Genomic DNA, 22244 nt, shown 5'->3' on the forward strand with positions numbered 1-22244 from the left:
ACATACCTCAGGTTATATAATTTAAAGTATAAAGATTTATATGGTCTCTACCCTATTTGAAGAGAGAGAGCCCTCCTCAGACTGCTGTATGGCAAGTTACTGCTCACAATATTCAATAGAGAACTGAGGCGCAGGAATCTTATGTGGTGGGTCTAAAACAAGTAAGGATTAGGGAGAGGAAAAAAATCAATTCAACTTCCCTTACTGTGGGACAGATTCTCACTGACAGAAAGAGGGAAGTGGGAATACTCCTGCCAGGGTTTGAGGAGAAAAAGGTAAGACCACAAAGCTTTTTAAGCTTCTCATTTCAAATTCAAGACAAATTTGTGATAGGGGTAGAGTTATATGGAATTATATGAACTGTACATGGAAGTTAGATTTCTTTATCTGAGGATTTTTTTCGATTGCCCTGAAATGCATCTTTATTCTTATCCATTGTGTTCCCACTAATATAAATAGGTATCATTCTGGCATTCAGCTAAGTAATTCTTTTGTCATCCACAGATGGACAGGGGATTACATGCTAAGAAATGAAATAAAAGCTAAATCCCTATGCTTGATAAAGCTGTGCTTGTTTTCTCTTTTATTCAGGATTACCGAGTGAACATCTTTCTCCGTCAGAATTGGAATGATCCACGCCTCGCATACAGTGAATATCCAGATGACTCTTTAGATTTAGATCCATCCATGCTGGATTCAATTTGGAAACCTGATTTGTTCTTTGCTAATGAAAAAGGTGCCAACTTTCATGAAGTTACAACAGATAATAAGTTGTTGCGAATTTTCAAAAATGGAAATGTACTTTATTCCATCAGGTGAGTCTCTAATCTAAAGATTTTTTTCAGATAGAAGCTCAAAAATATAATTAGGAATTGCTAAAACATATATTCAGTTGCTAGTCATGCAGAGCTATTATGTGTGAGTTTTGAATGCAGAATTTTGTCAACATTCACTGTTAATATTAAAATAGAAAATGATCATTCATTAGGCATGCACATAGTAAAAGTAATAAGTATCTTTCCCATTTTAAAGTACAGGTACTGAGCCTAGAGGAACTAGGACACTGCATAGAAAAAACAATCCTGTAGTGTTATAATCTGAGTTGGCCTATGTATGAGTTCCACAGTCTGTAGCCTCCAATGTCATAACAATCCAATGTTACTTCTTCTCCCCCTTTGTGGATATTGCAGTTGCACTTCAACATGAAAACATAACCTGTTTGAGGAAGTATGACATTTAAAGATTAGTCATTTACTGCTGGAGATGGAGAGAAAACTGGAAAGTAAATTTTTGAAAAGGTTTTAAGAACCTGAAAGCAGCAATCATAAGAATTGAGAAAATCTAATTATCCCACTTCTCTTCCCACCACTTTCCTTTTAATGCAAACATCAATAGGCATTTTACCATAGTGTTGAAAAACCTGATCTAATGAGAAACACATTGCATATAAGTATGCTAATGCCCCACTAGACACGGTATAGATTTGGTATTGAAGCAGTGACTCACTAGTGCAAAATGTTACTCTTTCCAAAATAAATATACTATTGTCCACTCACTGTTTTGCTTTGCATGTTTTTTATGAATGAATGTGTAATTAGACTCTTTGAAGAGACGTCAGGAATCTGTAAACAGCTTGTGTGGTGGAGAAAAAGAACGCTTTATGACTTGCATGAATGTGTCAGTGGCTAGAGAGCCTCCTTCCTCCTTCCCTCCTTCCAGTGCAATTAGGCAGCACTTTTTCAAGCTTACACAAGGAGAAAGTGTTGGGTTAAAATTATTATGAGGATTTCATATCCAAAAGGAGGTTACTCTGCCCATCTGGGAACATAATCGATCTTCAGTGTCACAACATGTATTCTGTCAGTAGAAACAGATGCAAAGTAGGCTAAAAGGATTCATTCTCTGTATTCAAGTAGAAAGTAGATCTAAATCAATTATCTGCAGACTGACTGAGTCACCCCAAGAGGCACTGGCTGTTGTTCTGCTCTAATCAAATAACTCCCTGCCTTGCCCTACTCCTTACAAATACATACCACACACAGTACTGTACCCACCACTCAGCTGAAACAAGTTTGGATTGCAACTTCAAGACAATTCAGACCAAATTCATGGCCTCATGGAATGGGATGAAAAATCCAAAATCTGAGAAATATTATCCTATTAAAATATAGAGGCAAACATCAACTCTGCAGAAAGCAGATACCACATATCTCCTCTGTTTCTTAAGAAGCCAGACAGTTTATGTTGCCTTGAGTTAATTAAGGAAAATATTACAGTTTCTAAAACATGTTTTAAATCATATCATTGGCATCTAGTTTAGTTATGTGCATTTAAGTGAGTTAATCTGATAAGGGGAGACACGCTAAATGCTAATGTGCTGATATTAAAAGGAAAAGTAGTTTCTAAATTTGCTTCTTTCTTTCATTCCCTAATTTCTCCTCATCCCTAATTGCATTGGAACAATTCAGACAGGAAAATAATGAAAGGTAACAGTTACCAACTCAATGAATACTTAATATAAAATACTAAAATATTTACTGAAGCACAAAGTCCCGGTGCCTCTGAAATGACTTGCTGTGTTACCAGCCTACTAGCCAGAATTTGCCTTTGGAACTATTTTTAACAGCATGGGAAAAGGGGGTGGGTCTGACTTCCCTCCTCAAACTCTCCCCAAGCAGTCCTATCACTGTCTGGCTAAACAGAGATTATTGTAAAAATGCATCAAGGAAGTTTGGTCAGAAAAAAAAAACAGGTATAAGAAATATACAGCCATACTTGCCAGCTCTTGCCCGGTTCCCTTTAGCCCCAGTGCCAAAAGCAGAGGAGAGGGGGATCAGAGTACACCCATGCCAGAAGAGTCTTATGTGTCAGCAGCTGAACAGAAGCTCGTCAGGTTTTTGTAGGACATTCTATCAACTGAACTGATTAATGAAAGTAGAGTCATGGCCCTGAATGATGTATGGATACCTGGCCATGGCCAGGGAGGGAAAACATATCCCTTTATCTCATAAATTATTCTTTCTATTTCCTTAGAGAAGTTCTACTTGAAAGATAAATTACTGTATTTATCTAAACTTTAAAAATACTTCCTTTTCCTATAATTTGCAAAGAATTTCACAGGAAGTATTAGCACTTACACTGATGCACAGCTACAGTTCAAAATTACAGGTATATTTCAGTCTACCATCAATATCATAAAATGTTTCTTGAAACCTTTGTATTGATAGTTTAGGCACCTTATTTTAGGACAGTAACACATAAAATTACTTTTCCATTATGCTTTGCAGCTGACATATATTATGAAATTCTTGCAAATTTGGGTAAATTTTATGCCAAGGATTTGAAATACTGGAAAGAGCAATAATTCTGCTGTAGCACAAAAAGGCACACTGTTGCTGCATTCCTTTAGACTTCCAATTAAGTTAGGCAACACTATGAAAAAATGTATTTTTCTAAGAGTCTGTAAATTTTTATCCATGTTGTCATACTAGGCTGAGTTAGCTGGGTTCAGAGATCTTTTTTGAGAGATTTCTATTGAAACATGTATTCTATTTCAAATTGCTTCCATTGTATTCATGTGTTCTTCCTGCACACTTCTATGGCTTTTTCGGGGGTATATTTTTAATGGGTTTTTTTGTGTTCTTTCAGATTGACTTTAATACTTTCCTGTCCAATGGATCTCAAAAATTTTCCAATGGATGTGCAAACATGTATAATGCAGCTGGAAAGCTGTAAGTTTGCGTAATGTATTATCCTATACATACTTTTACAGGGATTACAACACCTATACAGGAGGTAGGAAAACCCCCTTGTAGTGGTACAAGAACAAATTTTCAAAATGAATCTTCTATTTAATCAATAGAATCTGTGAAATATACCTGATTTTAAGAGGGAGAGGTTCTTTCGTACCTATTTGAACTGAAAATCGAGAGTTCTGTGTGATTCTCAAGTTACCATTAAATTTAAGTACCCAGTGACAGTTCATACAAAATTTCTGCATATAGAAAGACTTTCACCATAAGTCTTTCTGTGTTCATACATACAGGAGGTGAATAATATGGGAGAACATGAAGGAAATGTAAAAATAACATAAAGAAGTGATTTATGGGATTTCATGTGAAATAAAATTGTTATATTCTAACATGATATATTTTGCTTATCCAGCTTGATATCTGGTTCCTTAAAAGAGGATAGAAAGTGTGAAGCAGCTATGCCATTTCAAGGCACAAACACACTCACAAGAGGAGAACAGCTATTCTGCCTGATGCATTATATTCTCGTTTTCCTTGTGATATGAAGTACTTGGGAATCGCTGTTTTCCTTAAAATGAGAGGACTTTGAAAGAGAGTTGTTGGAGAAAAGTCCTCCTAATGATGCAAAGAACAAAAATAAAGTAAAACATTCTCTGAAAGCTTCCAGCAGTCTGAAGTTTATGAAAATAAATGACAAGGACAAGACAGATTAAGAAGTATTCATCATTCAAAAGATCTAGATTTACAGTTTTAGGACCAATAAGTAAAATATTTCAAAAATAAAAGAACTGTCAATATAGAATGAACATACTGGATTATTTGAAATATATCATAGATCAGAAACACAATACACATAATTTTATTAACGCATTTTTGGAAGGTTTTTTTTTTCTTTTACTGGAACAAAGCAGCACCTAAGGGAAGGGGAGGTAATTATCTATCAGTCAGTATGTCAGAACTGTTTGTTGTATGGTACATTTTTATAGAATATTGCAGGGTGACTATAAAAGCCAGATCTATCTTTTATTACAATGGACAGATGGCAACATTATGAAGCAGTCTTTCGGTATGAGGACAACAGCTGAATCTGTCAGCAGAAATTTTTTTGACTAAAATGGAGAGATCATTATTTGCTGCAAATGTCAAGGAATTTAGGATAATATTATATCTCTAGGATTTGAGCAAAACTCCACAGTCAATCTTAGCAGATAACCTATGTCCCCTGTATAGTTAATGTGACTAAACACAAGGTTTACAGGAGGCACTTGCATCAGAGTACATGCAGATGGCAGATATACTAAATACAATTATGCTTCAAAGAGTCATAGTGTTTGACTGAACAAGCAAAATGTGTCATTAAAAAAATGTTTTTAAAAGTTATGAAATTTTTGCTTTAACAGCTTCATAAAACTCAGCTGCATTTTTCCTCTCTTTCAGCTATTGTGAGGACAGGTCAGAAAACAACTGAGCATTCTTGAACAAACAGGCATCTGGTTTGCTTTAGAGAAACCTTGCAGGAGCGCACAATTCCCACAAACTACACCACAGGGAACCAACATTTATTAGTTGAATAGCACTCTAGATGTTCTACTGTATTTCCCAGCAGAACATTTTTCACTGAAGTCTTGTTTTTAATCATTGAGTTCAGTGGGAGTAAATTCCCAGCTGCACATTCACATGGTAAAGGGAGGTAGTTCTCACAAAAGAAAAGCTGAAGAAAATATAGATGACTGATTCAAATTCTTTATTCACAGAGATCAAATCTGATTTCATAAGGAAGTTACAAGTAATAAAGTTTTTCCCATATTGCCTTGTTTAATTCTATTTTACCTGTAACTTCAGATATCGAAAAACAGACTATGGGAAAAGATGATGGCCTGAGGCAGAAAATGTAGCAGCATGTGGGAGCTATGGATATGCTTACATGTCTGATAGCAGAATAACCAGTCAGGTTTGTAAGAACAAGGCAGCTGTTCCCTGAGATTATTTTGGGACAGATCCAAAGCTGATATGTACCATGACCTAAGTTCCAAGATCTTAGAGCTTTGAAAGCAGAAATTCACCTGTCTGTAGCCAGTTTCTCCTTATAGGAAAGGAAATAGAAAACTTGGAAGTGTTGCAAAAAGTACCTACATGCCGGGAATAAGAGTAACCAGGTAAAAAAAAAAAAAAAAAAATTCCAAAACTTAGGAAAGGATGAGCAGAAACATTCAAATTCTAGACTCTCTGACTAAGAAAAGGCATCCACTTCTATTTAAAATTACAGAATTAAAAAGGAGGATGGGTGCATTTGGCATTTTCCCAGGCTTCACATCAAATTTCCTGAGGTAAGAACTGACATAACCCTGAGAGCCTGAATCCATCCAAGCATCTCTAATTTCTAGGCCACAGTGTCATACTCTGCTCTGGCTGTCTGCCTTGCATTTTTTGGTGCACAGTAAGACAATGTAAACAGAGGGATCAAAGCACTAACCCTGGTGGTTAATGCCTTGTCTGGGGAAGTGGAAGGCATTTGGGTTCAAAAAGAAAACACAGTCCTCTCATCTCCTGAGTGAATGATCTGACCACCAGGCTATGTTATAAAAAACAACGTGTTTGCAGGAGCAAAACAGCAGTAGCCATGTTTCCAGATGTTTCTTTTTGAAGTGGTGATCATCGCTGCTTTTTCTGCTGAGTGCCAAGTTGTGTAGGACATTGTACATTATGAATTTACAAGGCCCATTTGTCTCACAGTTTCTGTAAACAGTATCTGGTCTTGCAGGGCTTGCTCCTGCATGCATCACTGAGCAAATTAGAATAAATCACTCATCTTTTTTTTAATCATCTTATCACTGGGTTGCAAAGACTGACAGTTGTAAGAGACAGACTGGGTTTTGTCTCTCCTTTAAGTAGTGTTTTCTTTCAGTACTAGATACTTTCCTTCAGTATTGATACTGTTGCTCCATCATAGAAAAGTCTAAGAGAAAAAAATCTGAGAAAATATGTATAGCTTTTTTTTCCCCCCAAATGATATCTGTATTTTTAGCTGGCTCATGTCATGTTTTCTCCAAGGTCAGTCTGAGCAACTGGATTTGCCCCTGGTAAAAGAACTTCATTAAATCATGAAGTGTCTGAAAAATATTTAAGTGGAAATGTCTTCTATTTTAAAGAATTTATTTTACCAAATGATTTCTCAGCAGCTAGAATGAGCTGCTTTTTTATCATAGAAAGGGAACAAATGAAAATGCACTTATGAAATAAGTCCCTCTACAGTTCTATGCCTTACACCAGGGCAGCCTATAGGCATGTGGGATATTTTTAGTTTTATTCTGCTTGAATAAGATACAAAGAAATGTCAGCTAGATACATATTTATTTCTTTGGCCTGTCTCCCAGGAAAGAAATGTTTTTCTTTCATATGCTAAAGCTTGTTTTTGTTTTTTAAGTTTCACTTTTACCTCAAAGCGTTCCTTTATTCATAAATTACAATTATAACTTCATGTGACATTTATTATTCCTGAATTTTCAAAGAATATTGAAAAGACTAAGCTACAAAGGAAAAAATATACTATGAAAAGCAACATAGGTAGGTACAAAACCCTTTCTTACCTCATAATTTTAATTTGATATTTAGTTTTAAATTAAACAATAGCCCTTTTTTTTCCCCTTTTGTTTTATGGAGGATTTTTAGTCTTTCTAAGCAATCATGTTCTTGTCTTCTGGATTGTTAAAGAAAATTCCCTCTGTACTACATGATTCTTATTTTTGCAGTTTCTTTTCCCCCAGTCTCTAATTTGGAGTGGAAAGATGGGTGTGGAGGCTGCAGCAGTACAAGCTATTGCATTACAGAAAAGTATTTGCACATTTTTCCTTTCCCACAACAGCGCAAAGACAACACAAGAAAGATAAAATAACTGGAGTGTATTTCTCGTCTGCCAGGGAATCCTCAGGTCTCTACCTGAGTGACAGAAGTTATGGGCACACTACGTCAATGCCTGTCTGTGCCAGAGGGTGTAGAAACTGCTTCTCTCCCTTGCATTTCAGTAGGACAAAAACTGCCAGCTGCTCAGGCTGTGGTTTTTATTCTGCAGACGGGTGACTCAAACTCTTGTGTCTGTCTGAAGCAAGACATGACACAGCCACAAAGATCAGGATACCTATAGTCTTCAGCTCTTGACCAGTGCAGGGTGAAAGAGCAGTAGTAATTGTACAGCTGCTGCTGACATACAGAAACTAGAATAAAAGTGACAGCTGAACACCTACAGGCTTCAGCAAGGAATAGTAGCTTTGAGAGATGTGCTGGAGTGCTGAGCTGAAATGGTATTCTTTTCCAAAATTCAGGCTAAGAAGAATAAGCCTATAACTCCCCAGGGAGAGATTCCTTCAGAACGACTTAGAGGGCAGTGCGAGGGGTAGACACTTTGCAAAGCAGCTCAGAAGTAAACTGAATAAAATCCTGCTTTCTTGGAACTCCAGCACAAATTTAGCCTTGAAATGAATCACAGCTCATTTCTGAAGCTAATATATTTAGTGAGTAATGTAGGAGAATTTGTTCTAACCTCAAGCCAAAACCATATTCATTAGCTCTGTCATATCTTCCCCCTGCTATGTTGCTGGGAATTTAGGGCACAATTCAAATGTCTGTCATGCTCTTAGGAGCAGTAATGTGCAGGCAGCCTGTCCTGGAGGCAAACTGGTGGGATGCCTAACAGAGGAGTAGTGGAATAACCCTACTCAATATGACTGTAATTCTTGCTTCAGCTGAAGATCTAAAGAGCTGATGGGTTTTACTGACTAAATCCAGTGTTACTTTTGGACCTGTACCTTACTAAAAACTAAAGAAATGAGAATGGAATGAAGATAAATCACTGGGATTAAAAAATAAAAAATAAATTCTGCAATTGAAGTAAACTCTTTTACAAAAGATACTCTGCTCAGTTGTTTCATGCTGTACATGTGTCTGTTTATTGAACATGGGGAAAAGAAGTTAGGTTTTAATATACCTGTAGGTATTTTAAAATGACACAAGGGAAGCACAGCCTTCCTGTAATAAAACAGAATTATTAGAAAATTTACAGGATATATTGATATTCAGCTGTATCCCAAGTTTGCTTATGGCTTGGAAAGGTGTATGTGCTGCTAAAGGTGGACAGACAAAGCAAATGAAACAGTGTCAGAAGATGAGATAAAGGAATTACACTGAAATTGCCATGACAATGATGGTTCAAAGGTGTAGAGTCTCTAAAGGTACAGGAGAGCTGCTTGCCTTGAATAACATGTATTTCTACAACGGTATAGTCCTTGGAGAAGCAGGAGAAGAGATGTTAGACACTTCAACAATTCTTCAAGACAAACTTGTTCGATTTTCATGTCTTGTCTATGGTTAATGCCTACCACTGATACTGAATTAGTTGAAATAAAATCTTCCTACTCTTAGCATGGAACTGATATAAGTATCTTGGTTCCAATAAGTTCTATAGAGTAATGTGGACTGATGTGGGTTGAATGGGACCGTGTTTATTTAAGGCAGCCTTTAGTCCTACATTTTCAAAATCAGATGAATGAAAAGCTGATATTTATTATTATTATTGATATTATTAAAGGTAGTGAAAAAAAAATACAAAGGTACAGTCTAATTCTTTCTTTCAGGAACCTCATATGTGTTGATAACGTCTCAACATCATTTTTGAACAGATAATTTTTTCTGGGAAAGATAAGTCAGACCAAGGGAACAGTTTGTTTTTTCTTTCAAGGCATTGTAGATGCCCTTGATACTTAGAAATATGTCAGCAGGATCACATTCTTTTTTCCTGATTTTTTTTCCTGGAACCTGTAATTGAAAATGCTGAAAATTTTCACTCTAAGTATAAAATTTTCAGTGCTGTCTAAAGGCTAAAGTTACTATGTCTGCCTTGTCTACCATCTGCCAGAGTTTTGTATAGATTACATCAAATAAATAAAATGTCACTACAGTTTAATTTTCTTTGACGTCCAGTTATTCAAAACCCTCCATCAACTATTCCAGGCACAATTCCTGAGAACTACTTTTCATCGATGCCTTATCTCTTCCATCTTCTCCCTCTGCTAGTGTGACAGAATTTTACTTTCATTTTGTCACACTTATCATCAATTCTGTTGTTTTCTAAAATCATATTTCTGCAGACCAAATCCAAGTTTCCCAATTGTTTCAGGCCCTCTCCCCTTCTAGCAAATTCTAAGTTCTGCTTAGTTCCCTAGTTCATCATATTCATCACAGGCAGAGCTCTCAGTCTGCCAGTATATTCTTCATTATTTGATTACCTAGAATGATGTCAGGCTCCTGGAAATTACTTGTCTCTTTAAGAGAACTGTTTGCACAGAGGCTACAGTGCCATGCATTCACACAGTGCTTGAGGTTTTCTGAGAAATACTCCCCCTGGAAACGTTTTCCTCCTGGATGATGTCTTTGTCATATAATTAACAACAATTTACCACCTGCTTTTACATTTTAGACATGCAAGACCTCAGACTTTGAGTTTATAGAGAGAGTGTTAGTGTAACCTAACCAACTCTCAACTCCGTAATTCCTGAGCACCACTGTTCAAACATAACAAGGTTGTTTTACTATCCTTTCTTTATAGTTCTATGATGATACCTTCTAGATTTTGTATAATTAATATTATCTTTATTGAGTTAAGTAAGAGCAAATACTGCACAGTAGCCAGACGATAAGAAATACATTGCCGCCATCTTCTTCAGCCACAGAAGCTGGTGTTTGTCCCATAAAACACAATTTAACACCTCTACTTCCTTTCCCAACCTTCATTCATTCATGCTCTGCAAACCCAAACCCTAGAACACTGCATTTCAGTGACAGAAGTCTTTACTAATATAATTGATTTAGTGAGGACCATGCTAGATTATAGCCTCCATCGCTTTCAGATACTCATGTAGAATAAAAGATTCACTTTTTGCATCACTGAGCTGCACCCTCATATACTACCTAAGCTGGTGACTGACTGTCCTTTTTTCAACAACAAAATTTATCCACTAGGATTTTCCTACTTTACACTGTACTTCCCAGTCACTGGTAATAAAAATATCTGGTAGCAATTTACAGTAGTCACCAATACCACCTCATAGTCAAAAAATAAAAAAAAACAAAAAACACACCAAAACCCACTGGTTTAATGAGAAGCTAAATATCATGTTGAGTTGCAGTTAATCCCTTACAGGCCCCAAGGAGAAATGTCTTGTTCTTTATAATTGCTACATATTTCAGTGCAGTTCTCACAAGTTGCATAATAAGTCTAACAGTATAACTAACACATCTAGCACAAGTTTGTATGGGTAACCACACATCCATTCAGAACAAAGCCATCACATTTCAGGACCACACTTCATTGCTCCATTTGCACAGTGATGACAATGCAATGGAACAGAACTTCTCAGATCGTTTATCTCATACACCATTTCGAAAATACACACAGTGTATTTCTAATCTTCAAAAGCAGACCAGTATCAGCAATAGGCATTTAGTTTTTTAGTTAAATTTATGTTACTGAATGACTTCTTTTTAAAAAATTCCTTTAAAGTTCATGCACATTTGTTAATTAGGTAGCAAGCAGCCAAGAACCAAAAGCTCAGGTGGACTTCAGGTTTAGTATTTCTAGAACAGGACAGGGACAGTTACTACAATTAATCAGCAGAAGTCCAAAAATTAGTGTGCCAGAGGACTGTATTTTAGTCTCATTGCATATATATAACAGTACATACCTAAACTGCAAGAGTATAAATACTACAGTATGGTAACCACTGATTTAAAGAGTGATTTCTATAGAAATGTCTTTTTCCTCTCCTGCACAATTCACACAGTGTCATGGACATTCTGAGTGTTAAGCACTGTGTTATTCAGCAGGTCTTCATCATAAAATTAATTGAAAAAGATACTTTCTTTTGATTTCATTCAAGCTGATTTAATTTAACATACTAGGGGAAACATTATACTGTTTTAAATTTATTTGGTATAACATAAACTCACATCTCTATATTTAAAGACACTTAATTTGTGACTATGACCTTGACTTACAAAACTGAAGTTACAGTTTATTGCTATATTTAGGCATTTAAAATGTAAACATGAAAAAAAAATACTACAGCAGCATTTTGAATATGCTGCTACTATTTGTACTATATTGCATTATAGAAGAACTAGTGGGCAGACTAGAGAATCAAAATTAAAAGCATGCACTAGATATGAATGAACCTGATTTAGTGAAATACATTTTGACACAGCATTTGTTTCTTGCCAGTTCAATGAGTTTTACTCAGACAATACCACTTCTGGCCATAATCCACATGCTTCAAGTGGTAATCGGCTTTACACACAACTGCTTTTTGTCTGAATTCATGCAAAGTTTCATAAGATATATACTTCTCATTTTTCACAGTTTATGGCATTTAATAGTGAATTTTAACTGTGTTTATGGAATATTGTGCTATCAATAAGAAAAGAAAGTGTTTTCTTGCACATTTGATATATGCTTGTAGTGGCTTGAGCAATGTCTGATCTTAACTTCTTATTTAAAAGGATATAGTGGTCTCATTTTTGTGGTATTCATCTAGCCTCAAAGAATGTGCCAAGTAAATCAACTGGGATCCTGTGAATACCCTGGTTCTCCCCAAGGTTCTTCCCAAAAGAAACATCAAGAATTTAGAAGGAAGAGGAAGTGTTGAAAACATTTTTACATTTGTAAATGCTAATTCTTACCTCCTGGATTCATTCAACATAAATCAGAAAAGATGAAGTATATCTCAGTTTTCAGGCCAGCAGATCAGGTCACTGAATGCCATTTATAGCTGTATTAAAAGTGTAACAAAGTAACTGCATATAACAGAGTAAGATTTATGCCCAAACAGCAAAGAGGTTACTTTTTTTGCTGAAACTCAAAATGTCAGTAATTTTGGGCAGACAGTTACTCTTAAAAACTTCTGAATAATATACTTTAAACAGTAATTTATAACGGAAAGGTTAAAAGAATTTCTGAATCTCAACAGGTTATTTTCAACAACTTATTGGACTAAAGCAGAAAGGAATTATTGCAAAGAAGCTGAAAGTTATATAAATCAGATGAAAAAATTCTCCTTTTAGCTTCTAGTTTCTTCTAGTATATGTGACTCAAACCTGAATGAGAATATGTCCAGTTTTTATGTCCAGTTGTAATAACTAGATAAAATTTATTTAGAAAGAAAATTAGAATGAAATGCCTGGGAAAGTTAACATATCACACATTCAGAAGAAATAGGGATATTTTCCCCAATGATATTTTGTGCAAATATTTAACTGAGAGAGGGAAACAGAAGGAAAAAGTATTTGTCCTTTACAAAGTCTAGGCCTTGATTAGTATGTCTTTTGCTATTATATCTAATCTTATACACATGCATAAGGTATGGATAAGTTCAGGAGACTGAATATCAAAGCTGAGTGCTTCTTAATATCATTATATGTCACAGACAGTTAATATGAGAAAATTATGATCAATTGCTTCCCATGTGTTGTTCCAGTTTCAGAGAAAACCAGTTTTTCAATTCAACTAATACTACTGCAGAATTTTTAGTTCATTGTTGTCTTTGAACAATTTGCACTTAACCATTCAAATTGACATAAATCCATAAATATAACATTGACAATCCACATTCCACCTCAAGTGGAATGAAAAAGCAGAAAGAGAAGTGTGAAGGGCGTATTTTATTCTTCATGGGTTGGGAAGAGAAAGTTGTTCCCAAGCACCCAAGAGATTTGGATGTTTAGCTAATTTACATGCTTTTGTTGAAAAAATTAATAGACCATCTAGTTATTAAGATTTAAAATACTTTCATAAAATAGCTGTTTTGTCTCTTCCAATTCAGTATGGTATGGAATGGCAGATAAAAATTTGTGATTAACAGGTATAAGCAGACCCTCTGTATTACCTTCTTTTTATAACATTTACTTAAAATATTGTAATTTGATGTTACTGCTTTTCAAAGTTTTGACTTAGAGTTTATATGGGGTTTTTCTTTGTTTTAGTTGGATACACAATGAATGACCTCATTTTTGAGTGGCAAGAAAAGGGAGCAGTTCAAGTAGCAGAAGGTCTCACGCTGCCACAGTTTCTGTTGAAAGAGGAAAAGGATTTATGTTACTGCACCAAGCATTACAATACAGGTAGGAAAGTGATTAAAACTGAAAAGACATTTAACACTTATTGTTATCATAAATGTCAAAGTTGGGGTATATTTTATATATTTTAAATGTTCTCACTGAATTCAGAAGAGGGTTAAAACATACAGGGTGCATTGTGTAAGGTAATAAAGTCTCAAATAACTGGCAAACAAACCAAAACTACCTTAAGACTGAACAAACTTTAATTTTAAGTATCTTAAGAAAATATAGAGTTGAAATAATTCAGAAACTGTTCAGTCAGTTTCTAGTTCATACAGCAAGGGGGCAGTGTGAATGAGCTGAAAGGATTCTTAGTGTGCAATGGCCAGGTGTCCAAACTGGACATGAGCATGCAATGATAGGAGAAGGATGAATGGATTCAAACTGAAAGAGAGTCAATGTAGATATCAGGAAGAAATTCTTTACTGTGAGGGTGGTAAGGCACTGGAACAGGTTGCCCAGAGAAGCTGTGGATGCTGAATTCCTGAAAGTGTTGAAGGCCAGGTTGGATGGGGCTCTGAGCAATCTGGTCTAATGAAAGGTATCCCTGCCCCATGGCAGGGGTGTTAGAACTAGGTGATCCATAGGATCTCTCAACTCAAGTCATTCCGTAATTCTCTAATTCTCTGATTCTATGACACTGAATTGAAACCTTGGTTGAACTGAGATATTTAGCTCATCTCTGAGATTATTTGAAAAAGGACGGTATTGACATTAATAGTATAGTTATTATACTTTTAACTCTGAAAAACTATATGAATAACTGAACAATCACAGGCACAATAATCCTGAAAAACAAAGCCTAAGAATGCACAATTTTATATATTCTCTTGAGAAAAAAAAAAAGTTAAACTCTTCCATTCTAATCCATATATCTTTTAATTTTTGCTCTCCAGTGTGATTAAACTTGTCCTAAAATTTAAGATTAGAATGATTCATTTGGATTTTGCTGGTATGTCAGGGAGAGAAAATTAAATAGGTGGTGTTCATAAGGAATGTCCTGCTACTATCAAAATTAAGGAGGAGTTCTTTCCAACACTGAGTTTTATCACAACTGAAGTGGTGCCCTAAGAGAAAGAAAGGTCCTCTCATAATTTCCATTTAGATTAGGAAGATAGGTATCTACTGATAGAGATATTTTGAAGCGTACCCTAAAATAAATTGGAAATACTTAACATACACTTTTGTTGTACAAATACTAATATCTGGATAATCCTTAAAAACCTTCTAATATTTGTGATATGTATCCTATAGCAGAGGAATTTTTTCACTCAAACATTTCTTTGTTAATGATAAGATAGAAATTCCTCTCATTCCTTTTTTCCTTTCTACCATAATCCTTATGAAAAATAAGAAAACATTTTCATTCTTTTACACTGGCTCCTTTGAGATATACAAGCAACTTACCTTTTCTTTTTAGGATTCTTCTGCTTTTGTGCCATTTTAATGACTGTCTGTAATTGTATTCTATACCCTGTATAAGATATTAACTAATGAGAAGTCATGGTATAGAGTATTCTGCTCTTTTTTCTGAAGTTCATTTGCATAACATGATGCATCAAAAACCTCTGATAAATTAAGACTTTTCTGTGATGCTTAACCTGATACTGAATGGAAACCTGGTTTAAAATTTCAGAATTTCCAGTGATTTTCAAACACTCCATCCAAAGCTGGGTTGTACTCTTACTCATTTGTCTGAGAATTTACATTATAATCATCAGAGTTTAAGCCTTTTGATTTTGACTAAAACTTCATATTTTCAATATTTTGAAGGAACAGCAATTTTCAACCTATGTTTCAAGCCTATTTAACTTGGTATTAATTTCTATTTAAGGAAAAATAGGAAAATACACTACACCTAGGCACACCATACCAGGTTACGTGGGGTCAACTTACATGTCCTGTTTTTTCGCTGTGGCCCTAACCTGAGTGCAGAAGCAACAGATGTTATTAACTGCATGTGAGGTCTCATGGTTCTCAAGAAGTGGCTACAAGTGTGTTTGTCTCCATACAATTGTGTCACATTTAGGTGAAAGGAGAAGTTTGCTGCGGTAAGTCTAGAGGACAGTGTGGCTAATCAGCAGCCTGTTGTATTCTCTATTGCTTTGGCCAAACAGCATCTCTGTGGCCAAACAAGCTCTAAGGTGTGAGTGCAACCCACCGCCCTGGAAAGATGAAGCTCATGCCTGTACTGAAAAAGTAATTGGACCGTTTAACTTGTCCACAAAAAATCAGAAACTTTGGAAGCCTGGATGCAGTTAGAAGATGTGAATGTTAAAAGATATCACCAAAAAATAAAGGAATTGTTCAGCTGTGGGACCTGATGTGCAGGGGGGGATGGGCAGGGGGGAAAAATGTGATGCTGATGCTGAGCAGTAGGTGGAAGGGTATGTCCTCATCAGAGGAAGAAGCAGAATGGCCTGCTCTGAGTTACAGCACCAAAATTACAGGTACAGAACTTTGTCAGGGCAAATCAGAAAGAAAAGGTGTTTTTATCCATAAAGGACTACATTTATTGGGATAGTCTCCTCTTTAAGATAACAGTATTTTGTCCAAAGTATTTTTTTTAAATTCAAATCTTCTGTATGAAACAAATTTAATCAGATTAGAGGGGTCTGGTTTCTAGGAGAGTAAGAATTCCTTTCATTTCTTTGGAACAATCAATATTATTTACCACCATTTTGTAGGTTAAAAACCCATACACATTATATTAAAAGACAACAACTACTATTTTCACTATGTCACTTGGATACATGATCAGTAATGTGCTTTCTTAAGGCTTCTACAATAAGATACTGCAGGCAGATATGCCTTTAGGAATACCTCCACAAGAACCCAAATTTACAAAAAGCAATTTTTAAAACATGATGTGAAGCCTATTTCTCTGGCCTATGACAAATTAGGTAAAATGAATTCTTAAAATAATGCTAAGCAACTGCAGCTGATATGCACTAAGAGACCAAAGAAGAGTTTTCAAATTAAATTCAGTTACAACACAGGATGGAAAGCTCTTTTGAGACATCCTGTAAAACAGAAAAAATCCCAAAATTCTCCCTGTGAAGCAGATTAACATGAAGCTTCAGGACAGTATGTGGAAATTCATCAGTGCATGTCTCATCAGTGTTTCATGCCCAATTGAAAATGGTTCACTGTAACCAGAGCTCAAAAAATAAACTCTGTCTAAATAAAGAGACATAACAGTTTCAGCAACAGTACAGGAAAATTGCTCATCAAGTCTTGTGTTCTGAAGTGACACAACAACATTTCTGATAATTTTCATGTTTTGCATCCACAGGCATATCTACAGTGACCAATTTGGAAAGTGACGTAGAATCATAGCAACCAGAAAAATCACACATGAACCATATACATTGCAAGGATGGTCTTGCTTTGCTGCATTCCTATGTGACATTAATAGCTTCTCTGGGCTGTTATGCAACACCTAAATTTTATTTCAATCACAGATAATTTCAATCACTGCTGCAAAAAGCCCAATATACAGTGGCATGGATTTATACATAACAGCAGGCACAAATGAGTCTTGGCTTTATTCCTGCATCGTGGGTAGTGCTTTACACCTGCACTTGAGTGATGCTGCTCAGAAGTGTCTTAGGTCTAATAATGCCTTTTGGGTCAGATAATTGGATGTAGTGGTCCTGGAAATAGTGAAGCTATGACTGCTACACTCACAACCAGATAGGTTCTGTACGTGACCATTTCTGATAATTGCGATCTTGATGAACAGTGTGTTTCTTTAGCTCCACACTCCCCATCTGACTTCCTAATATGCATATCCCAAACACAATTTTTTCTCAGGATCCCGTTTGTTCCCCCATATTCAAAAAAGGTTGCTTAACAACCTGTTGATTGTAGCCCTTCTAAGTCTCACGTTCAACCAACCTAGTGCCTTATATTCAGCCATTTTACTGCCAGCTGGATGACAGTGATTAAAGGAGACATAACTTCGATGTTTTACTCCAACAACAACTCAAACCCTTACTTGTCAGAATAGAAGATGTTGACAAACACCTAAACCACTCCTTTTGAGAGGATAGGAGAGATTTTTAAGGCATGACCTTTTAATTCCCTCAGGTGTTTTTTCATAGACTATCTCTCCAAAGAGGAGGTTTGTACCTTTTACCTAGGAGGTAGTCTATAGGTGTGAAATCTCTGAAGCTACTCACTCTTTCACTGAAAAAGCAGAAATCATAAACGCTTTGAAAAACAGAGTCTGTGGCAGGCTGAGGATGTGACCACCCCTAGATGCACAAAATGGCACAGTCTGACACCAACGAGGCATTTTTCTCAATGGCAGAGTCCACAATTGTCAACCCTGCACTGATCAAAATTTGAGCATTCTACTTTAAAGATTCATTGAATAGAAATTCATCATCCGTCCTGGAAGTGGAAACATTACATCTAGATGTCTCTCAAGTTTATACTCCTCTCCCCTCTGCCCCTGCTAACATGGTGCAGCACATGACAAGTCTTGCACATCACAAGACTTCAACTTGCTATCTTTCAGGCTCCCAGGCCTGGGAGACCTGCTGCCTACCCAATCCAGCCCCAGCCTGTATCAGGGCAGGGAGTTATTCTATCCTCATCAGAGATCTGTGCCTTTGTCTTTGTCACGATGTTGTGCTGGGTTCTCCAGCCTGCAAAGGTCCTGCTCAATGCAGCTGAGTTCTCCATTCTGAGGGACACGAGAACTGCAAATGCAAATTTATCTGAAAATTTAGCTGAAAAAGGAATAGTTTTCCTTTTCCATATTTATTTTCAACTGTCTTTTACTGCAGTCATTATCAGTCTTACACCAATGTCAAGCTCACCACCTGCCTCAGTATTTTTTTCCAAAAAAACCCTATGTAAACACACTTCCTTCCTGTCCACAATCTGTGTAGTCAAACACAAGTGACAGCCTCAGCACTGATTTCCTCCAATATACTGCTGATATCAACAGACTGTGACTTGAAAGAAAAACTGAATGGTACTAATTCCCAGAGTAATTTCCTGAATCTTGGCTTTAGATACATAGATAAGTGTCGTGTAAATGAAAATTTGTCTAGTTCTATATGTTAGACACTGGTTTGTATCATTCAGGCTGTATGAAGATAGATACGGTGTTTTATCTATCTTAAGATGTGGAAAAAATTATTACTTTTATAGGCAAAATACATTCAAATTGCAATTTATATTAAAGTGCAAATTAGCAAGTTTCTAGAGACTGCACTTACCAAGTGCTTCTTTTTTATTATCCCGACTTCTTCTTAGAAAGGGGTGAAAATAATTTCAGCTAAACTTACTTATATGTAATCAGTTTTAGAGGTACAATCTCTTGAATCTTTTGAAATAATGAGCTTTGCATACACATAATTTATGAATTTTATTTTTTTTTTAAATGTTATCACTGGAAGGCAAAGGAACAGAAAGCATTTAGCTGTATTTCAGTAATAAGTAAAGCAGAAAGTGTCACATTCTTGGAAGAATAAAAAGAAATGTCTTCATAGAACAAGGTAAAATCAAGTGGACTGCTTTTCTTGTGGCAATTCTGTTAATGACTCAAACATGAGAGAAAGTAAAGGGGACAGTATTGCCTCATGGAAAAGTCAGTTTATATATTTCATTCTCCTTCATCCTCTCTATGAAAATCATCTTCTATTCTGACTGCAGTGTTATACATAACATGCTGTTGCCAAGAGATGTTAATTGCAATCTTATTTTAGCAGATGCAGAGAAAACAGAAAGCACACAAAAAAATGCAACAGCAAAGGGCTGGTGGTCTATGTGATCCTTCTTATGGCAATACAGTTTTATTTCCTCCTGTCTATTTTCTGCTAGGACCCTTTTTTCAGTTAGAAGGTAAAATTGTCCTCAGATTTTTTTCTTCCAACATTAATAACTTCAAACATTAAAAAATTGGGGGGTTTGTTGTGGGTTTTTGTTTGCTATTTTGTTGTTTTGTTTTGGTTTTGTTCAGTTTGGTTTGGTTTTTTGTTTTGTTTTGTGCTGGGTTTTTTTGGTGTTTTCTTTTTGTTGTTGTTGGGGAGGTTGTTTCTTTTATTTTGGTTTTTGGCTTTGTTTTGGGGGACTTTTTTTTTTCACCAATCCATTTTGTCTGAAGACAGTTGGAGCCAATACCCACACTCTCACTAAAGGCAAGGACCTTTTCCAGGGTAAATCCATCCTGTGTATGAGATAAAACATCAGGGTTTATGTATGTAGGGCTTTTAATAATACATGATGAATGTTTTTGTCTCAGGACAATACTGATCAAACTTTGTCTGTCTTGGGCTTTAACACAGATATTTACAGGACTAGCTTTCTACTACCTAGCATACTGAAATTCTCCAGCTCAGGAGGCGACAAGTGTCAGAGCCAGCATTAAGGAAGGGCTGGAAAAATATGGCAAAGGGAAGGTCTAAGATGGCTTGAAATAAGGTCATATTTGCAATATATATTATATGTCATGAACTATCCTCAGTGTGCTTTGTCCTGCAACAGATATTTATGTTAAGTAAATATTTTCCTTGTAGAGAGAGTAGATAGGAATACTCATAGCATTACAGTGACAACCATTTAGTAAGAACTTGTGAATCCAAGGTATTAAATCCAAGGATTAAATCTATTAACTTTAGAAAGCAGTCAAAGGCATAAGATGCAATAGTCATATTTCATCAATCTATACAAAATCTGTTTCTTGAGTCCACCTATTGTTTCATTTTGGACTAAGGGTCTTTAACTTTTATCTTGAGAAGAAAAACCTATCATTCTTTTTATATCTATAAAGAAAAGAGTGTCAGCTAGTTTTTGCAATATGTTATCTTTTCCACATAAGAGGACAAATTCTGTTTTTTACATCTAAAAATGTTAAACACAGCAGAGGTTTGGAATAACACCAAGAGGCAAATACTCTGTCTAGTGCAATTTTCAAGCTCATTTTGAACTTAGGATCTCTGTCAGGATATGAGGAGTAGAGGAATTGAGATTCTTAAGAGCTGGCTTTCCAGAAGACAGACAAGTGGGAGAAGCTCTCCATTGTATTAAGAGATCTAAATCTAAGTCAGCCATTTAGGTTAAGTATATCCTAGCCACTGAAGTAGTCTTACTCTCCCTTTCTCCTTTCCTGCTGTCTCTGTTTTTTCTCAAATTTCTTGCTAAGCCTTTGTCTCCAGCTGTTTTTCAAGAGGAAAAATGAAGTGTTGTTGCAGAGGAACATCATCACGCTCCAATTGCCCCAGGATTCTGTTAGCAAATCTCCATAGCTAGCAGTATTTTGATTGCTAGACTGGCTGCTTGTTGGCTATCAGTCACTGGTAAAATCAGAATTGTGTAGTCTACATCCATACTGACAGATGTATTGGACTAATCAGAACCTGAAATATTTGCTTCCCAGTCCCAAGACATATTCTGCAGAGGACTACAAAGATTTGTTCAGTTTTGCCTGTCTCAGTTCAATTGTGCTAAGCTTTAAATAATCTCTATTTAGCAAGCATAAGATTCTTATTTTAAGTAGATTCATGTAATTTCATTAAGCTTTGGAGTATTTTAGCCACAGTCTTCTCTATATCCATAAGATATTTCACAATAAATCTTTATTAGCATTATTAATGGCCTACAAGGTCAGACTACCATTTACTACTATCTAAAGTAATATCAAGAACCTTCAGCAGATAACTCTCCTTTCCGCATGGATTAACAGTTGAACTCTGCATGCTTAGTTCTTTTCTCATTTGTTTATACTTGTTCATTTTATATTTCATTATGCTATTAATTATTAATTTCATAGTAGTTTAATAATTTTTACTCCTTTCTTAATTATTTCTCAGGCACACTATTTCCTTGACTCAAAATCCTGAAGTAATTCTCCCTTATTAAAACTTTCTGCATAGCTTCAGAAACAGCTACTCAGCCTTCCTGGGTATTGTAACATGTTTATAACATTGTAGGGGTATAGTAAGAAAAACTTTCCCCAAAAGACATCTTAAGGGCTGCTAAAAGGAGACAAACACTTTTTAAGTCCTACCAACTCTTACCTCTGGGACAGTTTGAGACAGATGAAACTATAAAAGAGGATTCTTTATGTCCTGAATTTACAACTTATGCTTGCTTTCTCTTGCACATCCCATACAACTGACAGTGCCTTATAATGACACAAGCATTCTACTGCCTGCATAGCCCATTTTTTAAACAGCACACAGCCACAATCAGAGGAGTCTTTGTAATGTGAGGATGACCTGAAGTAGAAAAATTCTCTTCTTGGGTTACTCACAGTTGGCCATGGATGAAACAACAACAAAAAACTTATGTAATCTAGATACTGACTCCAAAGAA

General features: G+C 35.9%; 1 protein-coding gene across 5 annotated transcripts in view; it reads left to right on the plus strand.

Annotated features, from left to right (window-relative positions):
• Window positions 1-22244, plus strand: part of GLRA3 (glycine receptor alpha 3) — a 79854-nt gene that overhangs the window by 42977 nt on the left and 14633 nt on the right. For all 5 annotated transcript variants that reach the window (XM_063402185.1, XM_063402182.1, XM_063402183.1 and 2 more), the window contains 3 exons: window positions 592-815; window positions 3649-3731; window positions 13779-13916. In XM_063402185.1, coding sequence (XP_063258255.1) covers window positions 592-815; window positions 3649-3731; window positions 13779-13916 — 445 coding nt within the window. The remainder of the gene's footprint in view (window positions 1-591; window positions 816-3648; window positions 3732-13778; window positions 13917-22244) is intronic.

This window comes from Prinia subflava, chromosome 7 (assembly GCF_021018805.1).
Source record: "Prinia subflava isolate CZ2003 ecotype Zambia chromosome 7, Cam_Psub_1.2, whole genome shotgun sequence".
NCBI classification, from domain to species: domain Eukaryota; kingdom Metazoa; phylum Chordata; class Aves; order Passeriformes; family Cisticolidae; genus Prinia; species Prinia subflava.